The following is a 23,616-nucleotide window of genomic DNA, read 5'->3' as shown; positions in this document are numbered from 1 at the left end:
AAAAATTATCTATTTCCATGATAAGAGGGTAACAGATACAAATGCACAAAAAAGAGGTTAGATATGATATCAAAAACATAAAATGTGGGAGGAGAGGAGTTAAAGGGTAGAGCTCTCAGATAGAGGTCAAACTAAAGAGACAACTTGATATAGATTGCTATATATGTAGGTTACTGTATATGAACCCCATGGTAACCACAAACCAGAAACCTATAATAAATACACAAAAAACTAAGAGAAAGGAACCCAAACATAATACTAACGAAAGCCATCTAACCAGAAGGGAAGAGGGTAAGAGAAGAAGATAGGAACAGAGAAGAACTACTAAAACACTGAGAAAAAAAGTCAAAAAATGGCAGTAAGTACATACTTATCAATAGCTACTTTAAATGTCAATGGACTAAATGCTCCAATTAAAAGGCATAGGGTGGCTGACTGGATAAAAAAACAAGACTCATATATATGCTGCATACAAGAGACACACTTCAGACCTAAAGACACTCACAAACTGAATGTGAAGGGATGGAAAAAGATACTCCATGCAAATGGCAATGAAAAGAAAGCTGGGGTAGCAGTACTCATATCAGAAAAAGTAGACTTTAGAACAAAAACTGTAACAAGAGACAAAGAAGGGCAGTACATAATGAGGAAGGGAACAATCCAACAAGAGGATATAACACTTGTAAATATCTATTATGCACCCAATGTAGGAGAACCTAGATATATAAAACAATTATTAACAGACATAAAACGAGAAATAGACAGTAACAATAATAGCAGGGGACTTTAACACTCCACTTACACCAATGGATAGATCATCCAGATAGAAGATCGATAAGGAAACATTGGCGTTAAATGACACAGTAGAACAGACTAGTAGATATATACAGAACATTCCATCAAAACTGAAGAACACACATTCCTTTCAAACGCACATGGAACTTTTTCCAGGATTGATCACATATTAGGCCGCAAAACAATTCTCCATAAATTTAAGAAGATTGAAATAATACCAAGCATCTTTTCTGATGACAATGGTATGATGAGGTTCTAAAGATTTATGATGAGGTTTTAAACATTTATGGTAAGATGGGAAAGGAATTTTAACACCAGATCTTCCTGAACAATGGACCCCTTGCTTCTGATAAGAGTCTAGCTTTTAAGTTCTGATCATGCCCTGGTCATTCAGTTCTGTCAGGAGGATCCTTGGTTCCGCGGTCATTTCAGGTCAAGATTTCTTCTTCTGCACATGCTCTGGCTATAAGACTTTTCAAATTTTCTCAAAGGCAATTCTTAATCACAGTGTTAATAAGATGGGGTCAGTTGAACTGGTCCTGAAGGGCCCGTGGTTACATTGTAGCTATACATGAGCAAAGGAAGAGATACAAAGACCAAGGTTAAAGAGGATGGTAGGTGTGGGAGAAGGGGGTTGAGGCTCAGAAGACCTAAGCTCCCACACTCCAACCACCACTAACTGATTCCACACCACTGGGTGCCAGGTTGCTTTACTGGATTGAATAATAAGGAAGATTTTTCTCATTTAACAAGAAGTTCTGAGGTGGGACAAGGGGAGGATATGGTGAGGCGGCACTCCACAGCCATCCTCCCTCCTTCTAGTGGTCTTTTCTGTACTGGAGAAGCAGGAAAACTACAAACTATATCTCTCAGGTTCCATGCAGCTATGACTTGGGAGAGATTTAGTTTCGGCAAATCAGACTAACACATGTGGGAATGGGAGGATAGAAATGAGGCAGTGGCTGCATTTCTGCAGTTTCGAGTGTTGCTTGATTTTCCTGTGCAACATTAGCAGAGTCCTCAGTGACCCATTATTGATTTTGTAGGAGTTGAGAGGCAAGCAGGAAGGCATCTGTTTTGCTGGTGCAGATGGCAGCAGGTGCTTCACAATTCTGGAGCTGGCAGCAAGCAGAGTTTCCACATTGTGGTGGTTTTCTTGGCTGTGGCAGTGTCATTGTAGTCCTGATTACAGAGAGCCAGTAGCTTCCTTGGTGACTCAATTCTGCAGCATAGCATTGGGAGTCAGTTCTGAATGCTCAGTATAGAAAGTACCTTGTAATAAATCCTTTCCTGCTTAGCCAAGCTAAAGTGCATTCTGTTCTCTGCAACTGAACCCTGTCCAACTCAGGGGGCAACTTCAGGACATGTCGTCAAGGATCCAGGTTCTTTTCATCTTTATACTTTACTAGCTTAGCAAGTCAGATTAGCTCTTCTCATGGTCACAAAATGGCTGCAGTTGCCCCTACGATCACATCCAGGCCTAGTAACATCCAACAAAAGAATTTTTTTGTTTTAAATGTCTTGTTTACTGAAGCATCCCCTGAGTCTAGAAAAGTGCCTGTCACATAGCAGGCCAATAATAAATATTTGTCGAATCAATGAATGGATCACTAGAACCACAAAAGGGCCTGTTTACTTTTCTGCTAAGAGGATATAATAGCCTACACTCACCTCAAAATGGAAAGAATGTTTCTTGTAAAGTAAAACACACACACACACAGCACAGGTTGAGTTTTCATATTCTAATAATTTGGCTTCTAACAATGCAACTCAAATTCAGTTAAGAAGAAAGAAAAGAATGTATTATATTATTATAGGGATAGACTGGTATCTTGTGGAACGCAAGAACAGAGTACAGCTGGGCCTCCACCCAGGGTTGGGGACCCCACAGAGGCAGAGAGGCAGGCAGGCCAGTGGGCCTGGCAGTTGTTGCTGGAGGCCACCAGGCACTCTCGTCACGGCTAGGCGCTAGTGTCTGCAGGCCGCACAGGCTTGGGCCTTGGGCAGCAGTGCACATGGGACAGCAGGTCCTCTCTGTCTGCCCAGAACTGCACTGCCCCGTGACACTCTGGAGACGGTTCCAACACCCAGAGAGGAGCAGCTGCCTCTGTCTCCGAGAGAACGCTTTCCACCAGCCCAGGGATCTAGAACTTTTTTTCTGTAAAGGGCTGGATCTTGTATATTTTTGGCTCTTCAGGCCCCGTGGTCTCTGTCATAACTACTCTTGTAGCAAAGCCACAGATGAATGGACATGGCCATGTCCCAATAAAACCTGATTTATGGGCGCTGAGTCACAAAAATAAGTAAAAGCCCCGTCTTCCTCCTTAGCAGAGGGACTGTGATTTTTGACCAATGACGTCTCCAGCCCCACTTGACTTCTCCTTCCTCCTGGTAAAAATTACTGAGATACCCAGCCACTGAACCACCCAGCTTCCTGACAACACCCAGTCCAGAACTGATGTCTGATTTCCTTACACCCTCCAGAGAATAACAAGCTTGTCCCAGCTCCCTCTTAGCTGGTGCCCCACGGTTCCTCTAGTGGGCACTCTCCCTGCCACAGCGAGTTAAGTAAACTTAACTGTTTGACCACAGGGGTTTTCCTAGAGGTCTCTGGTCAGTGGTTTTCAACAGTGTCAGTAGCCTCACTTTATAGCAGAGAAAATTAAAGATTAAACTGAAGAGTCCTCAGGGAGTCTGTCCTCTGAGGTAGGATTTCATACAAGAGACTGCCTTACCTGCCTATAAGTAGAAGATGGTCTGGGCTCAATTTAAAAGACACTGTCCGAGAGAGCAAAATGAGCTGGCTGCCATGACAAGAACTCACATAGAAAATCCTAGAAGGAATTGGTCCAGAGGGTAAACTTTAATGAGAAGTTTCATTTATAGATTTATTCAAATAATTTTTTTGTAGATGTAATACTTTAATCATAGCTGGGAGGTGTGTGTCAATCAAGTTGCCTGTTGTCAGGTTCTTTCCCCACCCATCTGCTCTGTGTCACAAGGAACTACATTTCCCAGGCTCCTTTGCCCTCTGACTCCTGGTTTAGCCAATGGGAAGACTGACAAAAGATTGGCATGCAGAACGAAGGCAGAAGCTGGGATATTTCTCCTCCCTCCCTGCTCCCTGTAGCATTTTCTGCCTCAGCTGCATCCATTCTCTGACTGGAGATCCTCCCTCTGGCATCCCAGCTCCTGCTGCTCATCCCCGGGGCATCCACTGTCACCGTTCCAGCTCCCGCTCTGGGCTCTCATGCCCCCTCTTCCTACTGTCCCTCCATCTGTAGGAGTGATAATGGCTTCTTGCTGTTGCTAATCTCTGGGTTACCCTCCTGTGAGTCCCCATCCTGGCAGCCATAAAGCTTCCCTTCTCCCAGGAACCCTGCCTTTCCTGTCATCAGTTTCCCTTCCTCCACTTACCGACCCACCCACACTTCAGATCTGTAGCACGTCCCCTCCCTTTCCTACCTTCTAGAATTCACTTTTGTGTTTTCTTTTCTCCTCTGATACTCAAATGGTGATTTTCTGTTTCTCCCTCTTCTCTCTAACCTGCTCATGGGCACAGTCACAACCAGAGACTGAACTGTGTGGAAAGCAAAGAAAAAAATTTTCTTTGTCTCTCATTAGTCACAGTGTGTGGGGCCGCTGGATCTGGGACCCCGTCCACTCTGTGACCACAAAGTCCCAAGATTTCCAGTGAATGGTTTAGAGCCCAGGCTTGTCCAACTGTGGGTCAGCCAGACAGTGGTGTCCCTGAGCCTACTTTCTCCCAGTGACTAGGTAGAATATACAAAAATCTTAAAGATTTACAATTGCACAGCTGCAAATAGACTTTTGAGATGATCTGGCCTTTTTATTTCCTTTTTCTGTTTTCAGAAGCAAGATATTTTTTTTGAAAAACCTTGAGATTCCCTGCAGATTGTGGCTTTTCTGCTAGCCAGAAGGAGAGGTCTCCTGTGTAGAAGTGTGTATGGAGTAGAGGATGGGGTTGGGGGTGGGGAGGATATGAGGCAAACAGGAGCAACCCTCTTTCCAAAGCCAGAGGAATCTTGTTCAAGTTGTTCCACTTGTGGCGGGCAGTGGAGAGATAAAGGGAGGCACAGGCAGGGGTTGGAGGGGTAGAGAATGAAGCAGGAAGCAGCTGCAGTAGTAGACTGTAGAACTCGACATTCAGTCAAAAACTATTGAGGGAGAGATGCTGAGGATCCTGAGAGGCAAAACCTCTTTCTCTCAGGGAAGTGGCATTCTAGTGGGGGCAGGAAGATGGCAGCAAAGACATGCTAGTTGGGCTTCATCATCTGTTGGTAGATGGATGATTGAATCCAACACATCCCTATGTCCACACATTGCTCCCCTCTCATGCCCCACAGACCCTAATCAGGCCATTGTATACATTTCTTCTGGAATAATCTTCCTGAGACACATTTCTTCACATTTCCTTCAAGAGCCTAAAGCTTCCCCTGGATGCCTCCAATTCCTTTCTGGTTCATTTCAAAACTGTGCAATTAACACACTAGCTATGGCTCCACAGTAGCCTCAAAAGACTGGATTCCTCTTGAGAAGGGACAGAAGAGAGGGCTGTGAGGGTCTAAGACCCTGGCCTGCCGTTGGCCTCTATCTGAAGAAAGTAAGGCTCAGGGGTTCTGGGGAATTTTGTGCCAGAAGAATCCAGGGAAGCCAGGTCTCAACTCCTGTGGTAACTGACTTGAGCCAGAGGGAAGCTCATATACTCTGAGCATGAGGAGGACCCACTGCCCATGAGGTAGCTTAGCAGGAAACTAGGTCCAACCGGGATGAGCCACTTTGAATCATGACAACCTGACCCAATCATTCTCTGTAATGAAAGGAATAAACCTAGAGGGAGTTTTCCTTCCTTTGAGTCACCTCCATGTGTGGATTCCCTCCATGTCAGGACAAGACATCTTGGTTCACAAAAGACTTTCCTACTCTGTCCTGTTCAAATTCAAATTACTGAGTCATGGGATCAATGAGCATAGGAAAATGGTTAAGTTGCAAATTTTCAGGGATGCAACAATAGTAAACAATAGTAAACAGTATATTTACCTTGTTACAAGAGAGCAAATTTCACAGAACACACAGCACGAATAAAACTGGGCCCCCAAAATCAGTGGAACAAAGGATGGGAAAATTTCCTAAACTCTCTCCATCTTGAACCTTTTTCTCTACGTGTCTGCTTCACTCTAATCTCCTGTAGATCACCTTCCTTTTTCTTCTCCAGACCACAGTGTGGATGGAAAATGCCTTCCCACAGCTCCCATGCATACTTGCTACTAACTAGGTATAACTGATTACATATCACTGAGCCATTCAATCAAAATATTTAAAGTGTTCCCTCTGGCCTAGTGTGGGTCAGATGTCCATCCCAGATCCAATCCATGTCAGGGGGCAGTAGGGCCGCTTGTATGGACATGTGTTGGAAGACAGAATGTTACCATTGCCAAATGGATGCAGTTGGAAGGAGGGCAAACAGGTCATCACAGGCATTCACTACGTTCTCAGAGGCAGAAGGAGATTTTCCTGGATTCTAACAAAAACTATCCTTCATAACTAAGGACTCTAAGATAACCATCCTTATCTAGGAGGACTTAATCTAATCACATGGGGTATTAAAAGTGGAAGAAGGCAGAAGAGTCTGTGGGAGATCAGAATTGCCACCTCAAAATATGTCTCTTCACCTTTATTATTTCAAGAACAAAAGACTCTGAAAGAAACTTTGACCTCCCACCCCACTAATTGCCTAAAAGAGTTTAAGATAGAAGGCCTTACCCCAGGACAGGCCATCACCAAAGATAACTCTGGGTATGGATAGACTGGGAGGGTCCTTGCTAAACCCATTCTTATCAAAGCTCTGAAAACCAAGTAAAAGTAGAATTTACCCTTTGTAAGAGACATTTACATTTGAAGGAGAATCTCCATTTGTAAAGGTATCTCCCTCTCTGTACCAGGAAGAAGACAGGATGAACTTATCTCTAGAAATTCTTATCAATTCAGAAGGCAAGGACTTAAATCTGCATACTAACCTTATTCTTGTTTACTGTCCTTTTCTGGTAATTTCTCATAGCTGACTCTGTCTACCCCCAACATCCTCTTTTGTCTTTAGCTGGAGATAGTATTTAAGATGAGAACCTCTGCCGTTTTGTTGAGTTACCCCATTTTTCCTGGGTCTCTCCCATGTATACATGTTATAAAGCTTTGTTTGATTTTCTCCTGCTATTCGGTCTCATGTCAATTTAATTTGTAGCCCAGCCAGAAAGGACCCAGAGTGGGTAGAGGATAATCTTCCTCCCCTGCAAGTGAAAGTGATTCAAAGGAAGAAGAATCAAGAGAGATTCAAATTTAAGGGACTCAAGCTGCCATTGCTGCATTGAAGATGGAGGAAGGGGGCCATAGACAAGGAAGGTGGCAGTCTGTAGAAACTGGGACTAGTCCTCAGCTGACAGCCAGCAGGAATGGCAACCTCAGTACTACAACTGCAAGAGACTGAATTCTGCCAACAATCTGAAGGAGCAAGTAAACAGATTCTACCCTAGGGCCTCCAGAAAGAAACACAGCCTGAAGACACCTTGATTTTAGCTTGGTGAGACCCATGTTGGACTTCTGACCTACAAAAATGTGACGTAATTAATGTTGTTTTATGTCCCCAAATTTATGGTAATTTATTATGGCAGCAAAAGAAAAGTAATACAATAAGGATTTTGTGAAAATGTTGCCATGAACTAAACTGTGAAACCGTGGTAAATAAATTGTGGTGGCTTAAAAATTTAGAAAGAGCTTAGTTGAAGAATGAAGATTATTAACAAATTTACTTAACAAATGTAACTTGACAACCACATGCCAGGTAGAGGGGATACAGTGGTGAACAAGAACAGTGATGATAATGAAGAGTAGCCTTTCCCCAGTATCCATCAGTTGAAAGGAAAATCCCTAAACATCAATGAATGCTCAGGGGTGGAAATATCACTTTCCTAGGCATGGATTCTACAGTGTGACAAAAATACCACTAAAGATCATCTAGCTTCCTTCCTCCCAAATTCTTATTCCACAGACAATCTTTAGGTGTTAAGTTGTGATCCCTAAAGACCTTCCAAGTAGGAGGATTGATTCTGGCTCCATGATCACGCATCACATTGACAAAGTGTGTACACATGTGCCCATTATTAGTGAAGGGTTTGGCCTCTAGTCCCTTCACATCCTGTGTGATGCAGTCCCTGTGAATTCATTCTCTGGACCACATCACCCTGAAGACTCAATCCAATGAAGTCTGGACCTGTGGCTCTGACAATCGACCTTGAAGGAACCAAGTGGGATGTGGCCTCCATAGTCACCTACAAGGATCCCTTCATGAGGGTGTCCTGGGAAAGGTATCTCAAGGCAGCACATGGGGCAATGGGGCTATAAAGAACAACAAGTTAGGGGGTGGGGGTGGGACAGAGGCCCAACATCTCCCAGCAGCACAAGTTTTTGTATGAGTTATATAATTTACTTAACTTGGCCCTTCTTCAGTTTCCACATTCTCTAAATGAGACTACCTCATGGGGTAGTTGTGAGGATTAAATGAGTGAAATTTACTTAAAGCATTTAGAAGAGCACCAGTATATTTTAACTTATTTATAAGTGTTAGTTATTGTTGTTCAAATCCCAGCTGTCGAGCACTTGCTGATTCAACTTTGGAAAGTTAATTCACTTTTCTGCACCCCTGTTTCCTTATCCATAAAAAGGAGACAATAAAGTGGTACCAAACTCAAGTCTCATATGAAATAATGAAATTAATATTAGTGAAGTGCTTCACACAATGTGTGCATTTAGTAAGTATTTTATTGTTGTGATGTGTTGCTGTGAAGGAGGAGGCCCTCAGCTCCAGGCTGGGCAGGGAGAAGCAAGGATGTTACTTCAGCTTGAGAATCCCCATTCCCATCAGCGGAGCCCCGGGGCACTGGGGTCTCCAGGCAAAGATCATACACAGTAACAAGGGAACTCTGCACTCAAGTCAGCGCTGGGCAAATGGTCAAAACAGTGGGATCTGATTTCTCAATACCAAAAATAGGCCACAGAGGCTCAGAGAAGGAGGTGTGTGGGAAGGTGTAGATATGAGATCCATCCGTGGCATTGTAGAATGAGACCTCACCAGTCTCATAGTCCAGGAAAACCCCCACTCTCTGAGGAGGGTTTGCAATTCTCAAATTTGTCTCGGGGAGAGTGAGAGCCACAAAGTCTTTCCCATTAGACAGGCGAATAGTCCAGAATCCATTCTCTGGTGCCATATTAACCCAAAATCCTCTTGCCACGTTCCTACACACACCGACATACCACTCTTTCATGTCCCCCACCTCCACCTCCCAGAAATGTCTCCCTGATGTGAAGCTCTTACAGCCAAGCACACAGAAATGCCAATAAAATCTCCTAGGATTGTAGAACACCAACAGTTCTCTCTCTGTCCGCATCAGGCTCCTCTGGTCTTCAGAAACATGGAGGAAGGGGTTTGCTGTGTCCGGATCCAGAATCACATCCGCTGCAAAAAGTTTGGGGACGGGCCATGGGGTCAGCCATGCTCCTAGACCTCAGAGCCTCAGCCTTCAAGACCTGGGTCTGGCTGAGGAGGTCCAAGTCCAGAGCCTGGTGTCCCCAGCCTGCCCTGAATGTGACTCTCTCAGCAATACCAAAAGAAAGGCCTAGGCATCTTGTGTTCAGTGGAATAGAGTGCTAAGGGTCAGGGTCTGCCTAACCTGACATCTCTACCTGGCTCCTTCCTTCCATCTTTTTCCTACTTCCCTCCCCAGAATGACTCTGCCCACCTGTGTTTTATAGTCACATAGATTCGAATTTTAATCCTGGCTCTACCATTCATGAGCTGAATGACTTCCTTTTCTGCACAGTCTCTTTTTCCATAGACCCAAGCTATATAATATCTTGGAGCCTCAATTTCCTTATCTGAAAAATGGGGATAAAAATACTAATCTCTGGGGTATAAATATACAACACGTGTTTTATACGTAGCCCAGGGCTGGGCATGGAGGAAGTGCCTGATGTTGTAATAGCTCCATGACTTTTCTGTGCTAGAGGCCACGTCGGGGGCTCTCTGTGCTCCCAGAACCCCTCTCCACCTTTCTCTACCCTATTCTGGGTCCCAGGAATCTATCCTCTATGGACTGCATGACTGGGGTCCCTTACTTCTGGTTACCTGTTGGGTTAGGCCAATGGGAGGTACTAGATGAAGATTGGAAGGAGAAAGGAAAGAGAGGAACAGCATTTATTTCCCCCACTTCCTTCCTGCCAACATCAGATAATGATGCTCTAACAAGGCATGAGTCCTCCCAGGCAGCCCCATCCTTGAGCTACAGCTTCCTCTGGGCTCCAGTAACTGCTCCCTCCCCCTATTCCTTCAAGCCTAGGGATGGTGACAGTACCCCACTCTTGTGATCACTGGGGTACATCACATTCCCTTGTTGGTTTCCCTTAACCACACTCCTAACTTTGTAAAGAGTTCCTTTTCTAAACCTCCTTCAACCACCCAGTTTGAACAAGCCATCTCTTTCTTTTTGGTTTCTTGACCAAAACTCCTTCATTACTTCATTTCATGTTTACCTCAACTCTCAAACAGTAGTAATTATGATCATCATTTAAAAATGAAGACACTAAATTTCAGAAACCTTAAGTAACTTGGGAACACACAGCGGCAGGAAGTGGCATAAGAAGCTTGGGAAAAGCAAAGATCTTTGTGTACTCCCTTCTCTCCTTTTGTCACTCCAAATCCTCACTCTCCCTGCAGTATTAGTTCACTCTGCCTCTCCTTTCCCTCAGCCCAACCTTTATGCCTCTTCCTCCCATGAAGATCTGTGGAAGCCCAGGGGATCAATTCTCTCTGGTTCTTAGATCTCAGCAGGAAGGACCTGGAGATGGGCATGCCTTTGAGACCAGGACCTTAGTTTCCCACCCAGAACTCTGCCTGTCATGAGGACTTTTCTTCCCAGAACCTCAAGAGTTGGATAAGAAAAGGGGAATATGTTCCCTGAGGTTGTTGTCTTAGGGAACATACAGTGATTTCACTTACCAGCTTGGAAGAGGGCCATCTTCCATTCTGAAAGGCAGGAGACACAGACAAGGAAAGGGCATTATTTCTGTTTTTGTCCCCACCCATTCTCCTCACTAACGCTTTTCTCCCTCTCTTTCTTCAGTCTCTTCTGATGTCCAACTCCCTTCATCCATAGCTCTGCTGGATCAGGCATAGAACCTCTCAAAAATGGTGGACTTCCTCCCTCCATCATGCTGGGGCTGCAGGCAACATGGCCAGGCTTTGCTAGGGTGTGGGCATGTGTGCCAGCAGGGTGAGGGGTAGCTAGACCTACCCAGATGCTGTATTTAGAAGGTCTTCTCTGATGCTCCAGAAAAGCAGGGGTAGTATGCCCCCTAGAAAATGAGCCTCTGGGCTAGATCTGATTATTCCTACTGGGAATGCCAATGGGTCACACAGCATAGAAAAGGTTTAAAGGCTTAGTACCCGTGTGCCAGGAAACTCAGAGGACATCAGAGTCACTCACCAGCATAGGCCAGAGACTTCTCTCCACCTACAATGGAATAAAGGAAGAGATATCACCTTAACTATGTCATTTCTGAGTTATATTCTTTCTCTTCTTTTGCACTGATCTAATCTTTCTTTTTGACCCCCAACCCACCCTTCTTACCTTCTACCTCTGCCTATTCTATTCTCTCCTCCCCTCTCCTCCTTATTATCAAGTCTGAGAACATCAATTGCACGCTGATGATACCACAGGCACCATGTAAATGCTTTCCCAGCTGAGACTCGGCAGATCTATTTTGTACGTGTCTACACTCCCATACCTGGGTGCAGGTGTCACTGTGTGTACATGTGTCCGTGTGCATGCACTAGAATCCATCTGTCTCAAGCTGTATTATGTCCTGCCTACTCTGAAAAGAATTGGTCAACTTAATGAGGAAAAAATCAATTACTATTTTTTTAAAAAGCAGTTCTAATAAATCTATGACAACTGAGCCACTGTGGCCACTCCTTTTTTTAAGACACACTTTTCTATATCCCTCTTCTCTGATTTTCTCATTCTTCTAAATCTTATATTCTTTGTTTTCTTCTCAGCAGCCAAAGGTTATGTTAATCAATTAGTGAGGTTCCCAGCATAGGGAAGGCCCTTCATCTAGAGAGTCCCATCCCCTCCTCCTCCTTTCCTATCAAGTGCACCCTGGATATTCCCTGGTGCCTTGCTGGGCTGAAGAGTCTGCGGGCCCCTCGTGGAGACAGGTAGAAGGCCCTTTCCTCCATTAAAAAACAATACTCCCCAGTGCTTCCCCCCGATTCAGTCACCCTTATTTCTTTCCCTTAGTAAAGGGATCCCGGATATTTCTCAGCCCTGGGCAGAGTTAAGGATGAGGAAAGGGGCTGGGAAATATCCCAGCAGAGAGTCTTAGACGGGAAGTCAGAGAAAATGTCAGAACCACTCAGGCATGAGCCATGAACAGGTGATCTATCTCTCATAAGTGTGCAATGGTAGAAACCTGAAGAGTCATTAAGATGCTTAATGCAGTGATACCGAGAAGTGGGTGATTCCCCGGGACAACTGGAACTTACGCAGTACAAGCTGGAGGTACTCTAGAAAATAAGCAGGAAAAAAAAATTACTATTATGGGGATGAAGTGGGGAGGACCTCTGGGAAATAAACCTTACTAATGACCCAGTGCAGGGATAGCTGCACAGAGTGGGGAGTCATGAGGTCTTTGGGCTCCCTCCCCTAAGCCAGGGCCTTAGGTTCCCTCCCTGGTCAGATACCTCTTGCCCTTCGTTCCAAATCCTTTTCTGCTCGTTCTCGAAAGTAGAAGTAAATGGCCCCTGCGAGAAGCAGCAGCAAGATGGGCAGGGTTACCCCCAAGGCTGCCATCCAGGGCCAGGCCCTCCAGAAGAAGGAATCTGCAATGGAATGGAGTTTTAGCATCTCACTGCCAGGGTGGGGAACATAGAGTTTATCTCATGACATTAAATGTTCCTTCTTCTACTAAAGTCTCAGGGAACCTTGGGTAAGACTTCAGTAAACTCTAAATATAACATAATACTATTACTTGTCTCGAGCTGTCTGCTTCTCACATCTGATTATGAATTACTTGAGCATCAGGATCATATGTTTTTTCTAATTTAATTTCTCAATAGGCTACATTTAATTTACATGGTTCAAATATCAAAAAAATATAAAATGTCATCCACTCCCTCCTCCTTCCCCCCATTTATTAGCCTCTCGTTATCAGCTTAATATGATGGCTAAGAGTAGGAACTTAGGAGCTGAGGGCATGATTCAAATTCTGGAAGCTCCACTTGATGGCAATGTGATCTTTGACTAGTTACTTCACCACTCTGCTCCTGGCGTCCTAATCAGTAACATGGGGGTAATAATAGTACCTCACTCATAAGGTTAAAAGGATTCAATTAATGCTTCTAAAGTGCCTGACACATAGAGAGTGCTATGCAAGTGTGTATTAAATTTTAAAAATGTAAATATATTCTTATTTTTTCTTGTTTACACCAAAGACAGCATTCTATACCAATGGGTCTGCATCTGGCATTTTCTGGTCATCTTGGAGATCCTGCCATGTTAGCACAGGGAGAATGTCTGTGTTTTATTTCCCAGCTGTGCAATATTCCATTGAATAAAAGTTCCCCGTTGATGGATACTTGCATAAATCCTAACTTTCTGCTGTTATAATTGATGCTACAAGAAATAATCTTTTACATTGGTCATTTCATATGAATGCCCGTGTGTCTGTCAGAGAAATTCCCAGAAGTGGGATTTTGGATCAGTAAATAAGAAGTTTGAATAAATACTGCTATATTGCCATCAATTGAAGTTGAGCCAATTTATACCAAAAATATACCAAATTATACCAACAAATGTCCAAGATGACTGTCTCCTCACAATCTTGCCATCAGAATGAATCTACCAACTTGGTTTTGTTTTGTTTTGTTGCCAACATCACAAGTGGAAAATATTTTAACGCAAGTTCCTCAGTTGAGTGAGAGGACATCGTCTCAAGCGTTATTTCCTTTTCTGTGAACTAATAATTCATGTCCTTTGCTCACTTATCTACTGGGTTGTTTTATATTTAAAGGAGATTAGTTCTTTCTCCAAGATAGGAGTTGTATGTATTTTTTTTCCATTTTGTCATTTTCCTTTTCTTAAGGGTCTGATCTCTACCATCTCCCCCCAGTTCCCATTGCCTGTCACCGATTCTGGCACACAGGAAATACTCAGTAAATATTTGTGACATAAACAGCATTAGGGGGAGAAGAAACATCTGTCCAGATCCCTGCTCTGTGCCTTATATTCCCTGCAGAGACCTGAGTGAGCAACAGAGAATCACACATCATTCTTCTTTCAACAGCCACAGCTCAGCACAGTTTACCCGAGGCTAAGCAGGGTACTGACCTGCAACAGAAATTCTGGCGGTCTTTTCCTGGCTGAGGAGGGGATTTCTGACCATACAGGATACACCTTCCCCAGAGCTGCCTTTCAGGATCACAGATGCTGCAATTGTATACAGGCCATCTTCATCTATACCCAAAGGTGCTGCCACAGCCGGCATGTCCTCTCCCTTGGCATCTCTCCACTGTATTTCGGGTTGGGGATACCAACCGGTGGACACGCACTCCAGATGGATCCCTCCATCCTCATAACCCTTCATTTCAATGTGAGGATCAGAACCCATTGCTGTGGAAGGATAAATGAACCTGAATTTTTGGAGCCTCCTGTATCAGTGAGAGTCTCAATAGGAATTGGTGGCAAGCTCATATTAGATAATTCAAGAAGAGTTTTGTTAAGGACCTGTTTACAAAAGTGTGGTCATGGTGAGGGAAAAACTACATGGGATAGAGCAATACCCCAGGGCCAGGAACAGTGGAGCTGTTACCACCCACCCCTAAACCAAAAGGGAGGCAGGGAGGAAACCATTTTGTAGACCTAAAAGAAGAGAGTCATGTAGAGAAAGCTTTCTTGAGAGGAGCTGTGATCTTTGAGAAGGGAATACAGCCAGGCTGATATGGTCCTGCAGGGAGCAAGCAAGGGAGATAAGTACCTTGACCTCTCTCTCTATCCTCTTTCCCATCCTCCATCCTCTGCTCTGTCTCCTTATTGACCAAACCCAGCCAGAGGCCACAGGGCAACAGAGTGCCCAAGAAAGAGAAATGCAACCCTTGACATCTGGACACTGGCCCCGTCTTGGTGTTCTCCTGTTGAACATAAGCAATTCCATGGAATATCAGCATCAGACAAGGGCGCTTTGTCTCTATGATGGGTCAAGAGGAAAACAAAACCACCCAACAATCGTGTTTGAACACAGAGAAAAACATGAACACTGTCCAAACCACAATCATGACCAAACATTTCCCTATCCTGGCTATGAGTGACTGCTGCTCCTTGACTAATTACAGCTTTAGCCTTGCTCTAGTCTCCCTCCTAGATAGGACTTATTAAGACACCCAGCCACAGAATCATAACCTGAACCTTCCTGACAGCATCGAAGGCAGTGCAAAGCCCCACTTCCATAAACCCACCACCAACTCCCCTAACACAAGCCCAAATTGTATACCAAGTTGCCTCTAACAGGCTCTTACTGAGACACTGTATGGTTCCCACATAGTGTGCCTTCTCCCTCCCGGCAACAAGTAATATACACAACTTGGTCAACTCCAGGTGTGTTCCTGGGGGCCTTTGGTGGGAGAATATTGGCAGCACAGATGCTGTCCTACAGGTCAGCCTCCCAGGGCCCACATCAGCATGTACCTGGAGGGGCCACAGAAGAGATCTGGAACACAACTGAATCCAAACAACTGTGTGCCTTCACTGAGGAGGTATTTTCTTATCCTTCCTATCCCCGAACTTCCACTTCCCTGCTTAGACCCTGGTGGCCAGCATGAGGGAGTTCTTTCCTCTTTATTACAGGGTGCAGGAAGGATTCTTCCCCAAGGAAAACCTGTGTCTTTCCCAAGGACTGCAGAGAAACAAAGTGGGAAGGCAGAGGAGGCAGATCCTAGTGAACAGCCAAGAGTGCTTTGAGGTGGACTTGGAGCATGACCTCTGTCTCCATCCCCAAGTCTCACGGAGGAACCAGCTCAGAACAAAACCTAGAGGCTCACTTGCAACCTTCAGCTCCACTGTGGCTTTTTCAGAGAAGTTTTCATCTTGGAAATAACACAGGTAGTTTCCACTGTCAGAGACTCTGACATTGTAAATTCGGAGAGTAGCCTTCCCTTCAGTGATGCCATCGCTTAAAATCGAAGTTCTCCCTCGATACTCTGCCATCTGTTGGTCTTCTACTTCCTGCCCATTTGCATACATGTATACTACCTCCCTAAGGCTGGATCTCACCCACATCAGCTCCATGGTCTCCACACTCTTCTTCGGGGACAGATGACAGGGGAGATCAGCGTCTTCACCCACCATGACCAGGATGGGCTCAGGGGGTCCAATCACAGAAAACTGAGCTGTTTAATAAAAGGGAGAAGATCCATCAGAGGAAGTTGGGCCCATGAGGGTAAGGGGGTTGGATCTCAGGCAGGGAGCATGTTGTACAAAAACCTAGAGAGGAACATGATCCTAACAGAAGTACAATTTGTCTTAATAACATGTGCATTTTTATTATGGGATGGGATTTTCAAGTATGAGAAGTTATCAGTGGTTCCGACTAGACACATAGATAATTGTCTGGTTTAGATACATAAAAGCAGAATGTTCCCTACCTGTGCAAGGGTTAAGCAGCTGGACCAAGATGAGGTGGACAAGGATGTCAAGCAGAGGGAAGTCTAGGGAACTTGCCATTTTCATCTGTGCTGCAGATAGATGCCAGAAAGAGTCATGCAGAAACTACAGCCTGGACCTGGAAGAAGATCGCATATTCCACATCAAATTCCACCTCTCCGGGGGCGACTCAGGGTAAAATACACAGTGACTCATGTGGTGACTCAAGATCCTCTTCTGCCAAAATGTCTGCTTGGGAGTCTCTTAACTTTGAGTTCCAAAATGGAAAATGACCCATAAAAATATGTAATGTTAAATGTACATACATTTAACATATAAATGTTGTGTATATAGTGTTAAATGTATATACATTAACCCTAACCTATCAGGGAATCTTTGGTTCTACTGTGCAAACATGATAAGAATCCTTCCACTTTCCCACACTTCCCCTGCTATAGCCAGGTCTAACCCTCTACCATCACACTCTGATTAAAGCAAGACTCTGCTCTCTGGGTCCCCTGATTTTCCCTGTGTCCCCTACAGTCTATGCTCAACATAACAGTCAGGTTGTTCCTTGAGTCACATCATGTCACTCCTCTGCTCAGCACCTTCCAGTGGCTCCCATTTCACTCAGAGCAGATGCTGAAGTCCTTACAAGGGTCAACACGACCCTCCAGGACCTGAACCTTTCACTTCATCTCCTCTACTCTCGTCTGCTCCAGCCCCACTGTCATTTTTCCTGGTCCTTGACCAGGCCAGGACAGAGGACCTCAGCCCTTATTCCTCCCTTTACTTGGAACTTTCTTCCTCTCAATATGCACAAGGCTCTGTTCTCACTCCCTCACCCGCTTCAAGTCTCTCCTCTAAAGTCAGTTCCTCCATGGAGTGGAGGGGGAGAGCTGTTAAGACAAGCATCTGCCTCCTTAATGATGTCCTCTTTTGGTCTGGCTTAGAGAACAGAGCCTGTCCTCCCATGCTCCCACTGGGACTTGCCTAAATTAATATATTTAGTCCTATTTTTCAGTAAAGTGGTTTCAGGGAGCAACCATGTCTTGGTTATGCATGTAAGAGTGTTACTACTCAGTGTGCCTCAGTTCACACTTTTCACAATTGTTCTTTGGGGAAGAAACATCCCTGGGAAGGAAATCATTCATTTCCTGTCTTCTCTTTTCCCATGTGTTCACCAATGCTCCTTGGCAGATGGTTTCTGAGCTCACCAGAAATGGTTAATTTCACTGGTCTTAGTCTTTCTATTACTAGAGGTGTAAGAGCTGGCACTTGCAAAGAAGGGGCCAATATGTGAAGCTAGGAGCACACAGCAGCCCAACAAAGCTCATGCCTCTGCGAAGTGCTGAGGTCTCTCAGGTTGAAGGCAGGGCCCCTGCAACTCCCCACTACCCGCCCAGTGCTCTCAACCGTATCTTGGCTCAGAAGAGTACCTCCACCATCTTTTAGGCATCATATGTGGCGTCACTGTGAACCTTTCTAATAAGGAAAGTGTGGGGACTTTGCAAGCTGGCAAGGCTTAATTCTAGTTGGAGTTCTAGCTTGGCTTCCATCCTAACCACCCCAGAGTTGGCTGCATCCCTAGATAGCGGATAGCCCAAGACCAAGCATAGGTGGATTACCCAGAGGCATGACCGAGATCTCTGAACCTAGCATCCCCCCTCCTCCCTTGGTCCTCTCACATACTGTATCCTCTGCTTCCTTGAAGATGTCAGGTGGAATGGGGTGGTAACAAATGCCTTGAGGGTGTGCCCATTTGGGAGCAACTCTGTGGACTCCTCTGGGCCTCAACCCACGGCCATCACGTTCAAATCATGCCCCCATCAGACTCTGGATAAGATCCAGGCAGACTCCCTGGAGGAGGCTCTGAAGTCAATCAGAGGCTGAACCCATCCCTTCTTATTCACAAGGCTAGTGAATGGGAGAGCTAGGAATAAGACCAGGTCTCACCCACCTTTTCATTCATTCGTTCAACAGATATTTCCTGAGCACACACTATGTGCCACGCCTACTGTGTCTTAGGTGTAGGAACAAAAGAGAGGTGGAAACTAGGTAATGGCTTTATGATTCACAAGCTGTGTGATTTCAGCCATATGACAAAACCTATTTGAACTCCTGTCACTCATGAAACAAAGTGAAATATGAAATTTAGAATGTGCAGAATTGGCTCTGCAATTCCATTTCAAGATATCTGGTCCAGCAAAGCACTTACATGGGTCCAGAGAGAAGCATGTGTAAGGATGACCCTGAAGCATTGTTTATAAAAGTAAAAAAGTGATCAACAATGTAACTGGCCACCCATAGGAGACTGGTTAGTTAAATCGTGGCTCATCCCTCTGAAGGAATTTAATGTGGCAGTTAATACTAATTTATAGTCACTAACCCAAATAGTAAACACACATTAAGTGAACAAAAAGCAAATTGCAGTAAAATACTAACAATTCCATTAAAACACAAAAGCAAAGCTATAAATCTGTATATACGCGTTTGTGTAATTTCCTTAAAAAAGTTCTAAAAGGATACATACTACACTGAGAATTGGGGATTGAGTGAAAGATACTTTTGTCCTTTGTGCCCTATACTTAGAAAATTATTTGAATGTTTAAATTTAAAAAATTTTCAAGTATAACTTAACAATAATTGTTACAAGTAATTATAGTGACTGCAACATATTAGTTGTTCAGAAAATACCAACTCCTCCAAAACAAGCCAGCGTGAAGCCCCCAGTCACAGTACCTGCAAGTCCAGGAACTGCCGGGGGACAAGGGAGCAGAAGTCTGTGCAGCTGGCTCTCCTTCAGACCCTTGTCTGAAACCTGGACTCGCCCTCAGACAGAATATTGCCTTTCAGTCCATCCTCTCCAAACTGTTCTCTATGATTCTAGAGAGAGGACAGTATTTTCATTACTATATTAGGTACAATTTCTCTTCTGTCCTCGGAGTGGGGAATATGTTTTCACTTATTCTTTGGATATTTACTATTTTTTATTCCTGATTACAGCCAATTTTAAAATAGAGAAAAATAGAAAATAATAAAATTTAAATAATCTGTAATGGTAATCATATACTTCCCTGAATGGGAATGTAAATATTTTTGAATGTATTTTGGCCATATAGGTATATATACCAAAGGCCTTAAAAATGTTTCTTCCTTTGACTCAGAAATTCCGCTTGCAGGAATTACTCTTAAAGAGAAAAAATTAGACATTAAGACAAAGTTTTATGTTTAAGACTGTTCATCATAGTAAAATCTACAATAGCAAAATGTAGATAAAATTTAAATATTCAAATTGGATCAGATTTTTCATAACTGTACGTAAATCTCTTGATTACAATATGATTCGTAACGACTATATGGAAATCCCTTTATAATTGGACAATATGTTGTTTATCCATTCTCCAACTGTTGTATTTGTATATGTATGTTGTATGTGGAGGTTGGTTCAAATTTTTCTACATTACAAATAATTCTGTAATGAACATCTTTACATATAAATTTTTAAGGCACATCTCTTTTTAGAATCTCTTAGAATAAATTCCAGAGACAACCAGGAGAGATTATAAGAGTCCTCTGCTGCTTTCTGACCACAGTAAGTTCCTAAGAACATGCAGTTGTCAGTTTCTTCATTCAGGTTGTCTCCCTCTCACCAAATTTCCCAGTGCAGGTCCTCACCTTTTACACTTCCTCCTACCGCCACCCCCTATCCCCTCACCACACACACAAACACCAAACCCCTTTCTTTGGGTGAGCACTTCCCTGTACCCATGCTTAGCTTTTTAGCCTCTCTCCCTCCAAGGCCTGTGGCCCTGGCTTTTACCATTTTCTCCCCCTTACCCCTTGGTTTTACCAATATCTCCCACTTACCTCTTGGCTTTTGCCAATTTCTCGCCCTTACCCCTTAGTTTTGCCAATTTCCCCACTTACCCCTTAACACTCTCACCTGAAAATCACAGCTCATGGAATGAAGGTAATCAATAGTTCTCCATTATAGGTACCAGTCTGCTCTGGAAGAAAGGGAAAAGAAAGAAAAGCTGCTCACTGTGGGAAACAGTAGCAGAGTCCCTCTATGGAAGAATTAGTTTTTTGATTGGCTCAGAGGGGTATTTCTCATCAGTTACTGGACAGAAACCAGTGGGGAAGGTTAGAACAAAAACGGAAACTGTACTGGCTTCTACAAAATGAGGAAAAATTACAGCCCTATTTCCCACACTGTTTGTGTCTCTCTGTTTACCTATTTGAATCATTCATGTGTATGTTTGTGTATAATCAGTATTTCATTATATACACCTGTTTTATGTCCTTTATACCATAATAGATTTATCAGCAGAACTAAGCAGAAAAATTACTAGATTTTAATGTGTGAAGAGAGGAAGACATGCATTAATTAAAATGTTTCTGTGGCCGTTTGCTGACATCTGTGTGCATGTAGGTGGGCACACGGAGGAGGACATCTTTTACGGCAGAGCCAAATGGAAGCACGAATGGAAGGAAAACCAGATCCCCTCCACCTTTTCAGCACCTCTGAAACTCAAGTCTCAGATCCATGACCACATCAGATAATCTTGAGGTTCCAGAGGCTGTGCTGCCAGTGACTGATGGGCACGTCTTACGTTTTTCAGAACATTCTTGTTTGGAGGGTTGCTGAGCAGCTTCCTTCACCCTCTGAGCCTTATTTGTGCTACATTTGTGTTTTCACACGTATTTGTTTCTACTCTGCCTGCAGGATTCTGTGTTCTCTGAGGTTAGACTCTGGATAGGCTGTGAATGCTGTTTCTATAGGGTGTCTTTGGGATAAACTGTTCCTCTCTATGGCCTAGGGCCTTCCAAGACACTTTATTTTCATCTCAAGATGGTGATTAAAGCTCCTAGGGTTTTGATGTGATCTTGGCTGATAGAAGTTGATTATATTCCAACACTTTGAATTTACACTCTTTGGCAGACATGGCTGGTTTCTTGTGTAACGTCTATTCCCTCCTTCTTCTTAGAAATCTAACCCAATTTCGGGATAAGGGGTCCTGCGATGTGTTCATCAACCTTATAGATGGGAGAGATCAACGGACTAAGTTTGAGCCAAAGATTTGTAGGTGGAAGTTGTTGGGTTATGTTTCTCAAGAGAGGTCCCTACTCTTCCTACTTCCTCCTTCCTTTTGCCTAGAACTTGGTCCTTGGAGTTGGAGTGTAGCGACCATCTTGTGAGCATGAGGCAACCTTGAGAATGGAAGCCACATGCTGAGATGGAAGAGAATAAAGACAGAAAGAGGCTGGGTCATGGATGCTTCTCTGAGCTGCCAGACCAGCTCTGGACTGCTGCCCTCTGAATTCATTTTATACTGAAAGGAAAACAATCCTTGTTTTTTTGAGGTCTGTGGTACTTCTGGTCTCTGTTATCAGCAGCAAAATACAACTTTTCCCTCCCAACCAGCTACTGTCAACAGTTTATCATGAAACTTTCCAAACATAGTGCAAAGTTGAGAGACTTTTTCAGTGAACACCAATGTGCCTGTTAGCAAACATAAATGTGGTTTTGGTACCCAATGTGCAAGATGGTCAATTAACTGAAACAATAGTCTTGTGGTTGGAAAAGAGGTTTATTAATGAATGGCAGCTAGATGAAGAGATGGGACTTAAAATTCAAATCCACCTCCTTGAAGGGAAAAAGGTAGGGTTAATTTTCTGGTGCATTATGTAGGGGAAGGGAAGCATGTGGTGGGATTTTAGATGGACAAATAGCATGTGGCCTTGTTGCCTGGCATCTTCAGCCTGTGTTTGGTCTTAGATCTCTATCTCCTTGAATATCTGGACTTTTCTGGTTAGTTTTTATCCTAGACCTGCGTTTGGCTTTGTGAGGCTGAATCTAGACATCTGTATCTTGACTTGCTGGGGAAAAGAGCTCACCGTAATAATAATGAGGGCTAGAAAGACCTGGTTAGTTTTAAATAACAGTTGATTATGATGAGTATGCAGAGCTGGAGTTAGCTTATCTCAAATTTTTTTCTCCCTTCTTCTAGTCAAGGGAAGATTTTAACTCCTTCATTCTTGGTTTCATGCCTAGTCTCTAGATTCTACAGAGATCATTTTACTATACTTGCTTTATTATAATCTATCCTTCTGTTCATCCCACATCTATCCTTATTTATTTATTTATTCCAACCCTTATTTATTTATTCATTTGGTGCCTTTTATAGTAAGTTACAAACATCAATGCACATTCCCCTGGATAGTTCAGCACAGCTGTCAAGTAGAACACAGTTCTGAAATGCTTGAGGCACCAATGCTGTGTTTGAAACACAAATGTAGGAGGACCTTACAGTTATGCTTTCTAAAACGAACAGTGGGATATTTTTATCTGGCTATCTCTAGCTCCTAATGCCTCACCATCCCCAAGGATATTGACAGTCTGTCCCCAGATACTTGTCCACTCCTAGTAAGAGTCAGACTACCTCCAGGAGGCTGTGTCAGCAGGAGGCTCCAGGACTGCCTCTTAGCAACAGCTTGAGAAAGGGACAAGCACTGTCTCAGGCCCCTTCTGTCCATTCCCTGGCATCTGCTGAGAGAAGTGCTCTCTTCTCCACAGATACCACAAGAAGGGGATCTATGTTCTGGAGGACCTGTAGGATGTAGGGCCCAACAAATCACTTGAAGAAGAGCAGGCATAAAATCACTTATGAAGGAAGCTGAGGAGAGGCATCAGGTTGACTTCAGAGAAAAACTAAAATAGGAGGTTTGGCATTATGCTACAGAAGGGTAATAAAGTAAAATTTAGCTCAGAATGTAACAATCTGCCCTGCCTCTCATCAGGCTTGGATAGGAGACATATTTGATGAAGCCAACAACAGAGTTAACAGAAATAATATTTCTCCCAAGGTCATGCTGCAGCTGCAAACGGGCAAAACAACTGCCTTGTCTGAGTGCTTCCTGCTTTCTTACTCACTGAGAAGCTTCCTTTTAAAAATTGACAGTCTACTTTCATTCTTCTGCACGTGGTTGTCCAGTTTTCCCAATACCGTTTATTGAAGAAGCTTTCTTTTCTCCACTGTATGTTCTTGTCTCC

At 43.8% G+C, this 23,616-nt stretch overlaps 1 protein-coding gene across 2 annotated transcripts; it reads right to left on the bottom strand.

Annotated features, from left to right (window-relative positions):
* Positions 1–8,617: 8,617 nt before the first annotated feature.
* LOC101409040 (butyrophilin subfamily 3 member A3-like) lies at positions 8,618–20,618 on the bottom strand. 2 transcript variants are annotated; one of them, XM_087438139.1, is made up of 10 exons: positions 20,506–20,618; positions 19,302–19,445; positions 16,562–16,698; positions 15,959–16,306; positions 14,253–14,534; positions 12,608–12,745; positions 12,410–12,430; positions 11,349–11,375; positions 10,862–10,888; positions 8,618–9,322 (listed from the first exon to the last, which is right to left on the bottom strand). In XM_087438139.1, the coding sequence occupies exons 3-10, from the start codon at positions 16,644–16,646 to the stop codon at positions 8,796–8,798; spliced, it is 1,455 nt and encodes a 484-aa protein (XP_087294265.1). In that variant the 5' UTR covers positions 16,647–16,698; positions 19,302–19,445; positions 20,506–20,618; the 3' UTR covers positions 8,618–8,795. The 2 variants fall into 2 exon arrangements, with proteins under 2 accessions (XP_087294265.1, XP_087294266.1); XM_087438140.1 differs by having other exon boundaries at positions 9,230–9,322; positions 12,372–12,430.
* Positions 20,619–23,616: the final 2,998 nt, after the last annotated feature.

This window comes from Ceratotherium simum, chromosome 13, assembly GCF_057802395.1.
Source record: "Ceratotherium simum simum isolate JZ-2026a chromosome 13, ASM5780239v1, whole genome shotgun sequence".
In the NCBI taxonomy this organism is placed as follows: domain Eukaryota; kingdom Metazoa; phylum Chordata; class Mammalia; order Perissodactyla; family Rhinocerotidae; genus Ceratotherium; species Ceratotherium simum.
This window is presented reverse-complemented; position numbering and strand designations above follow the sequence as displayed.

Coding starts and splice junctions, on each gene's coding strand:
- LOC101409040 (XM_087438139.1), bottom strand. CDS start 16,646: ATGAAAATGGCAAGTTCCCTAGACTTCCCTCTGCTTGACATCCTTGTC. Junction 16,307..16,561: donor GCTGCTTAACCCTTGCACAG/GTAGGGAACATT, acceptor TTTATTAAACAG/CTCAGTTTTCTGTGATTGGA. Junction 12,431..12,607: donor TTTGGAACGAAGGGCAAGAG/GTATCTGACCAG, acceptor CTTATTTTCTAG/AGTACCTCCAGCTTGTACTG.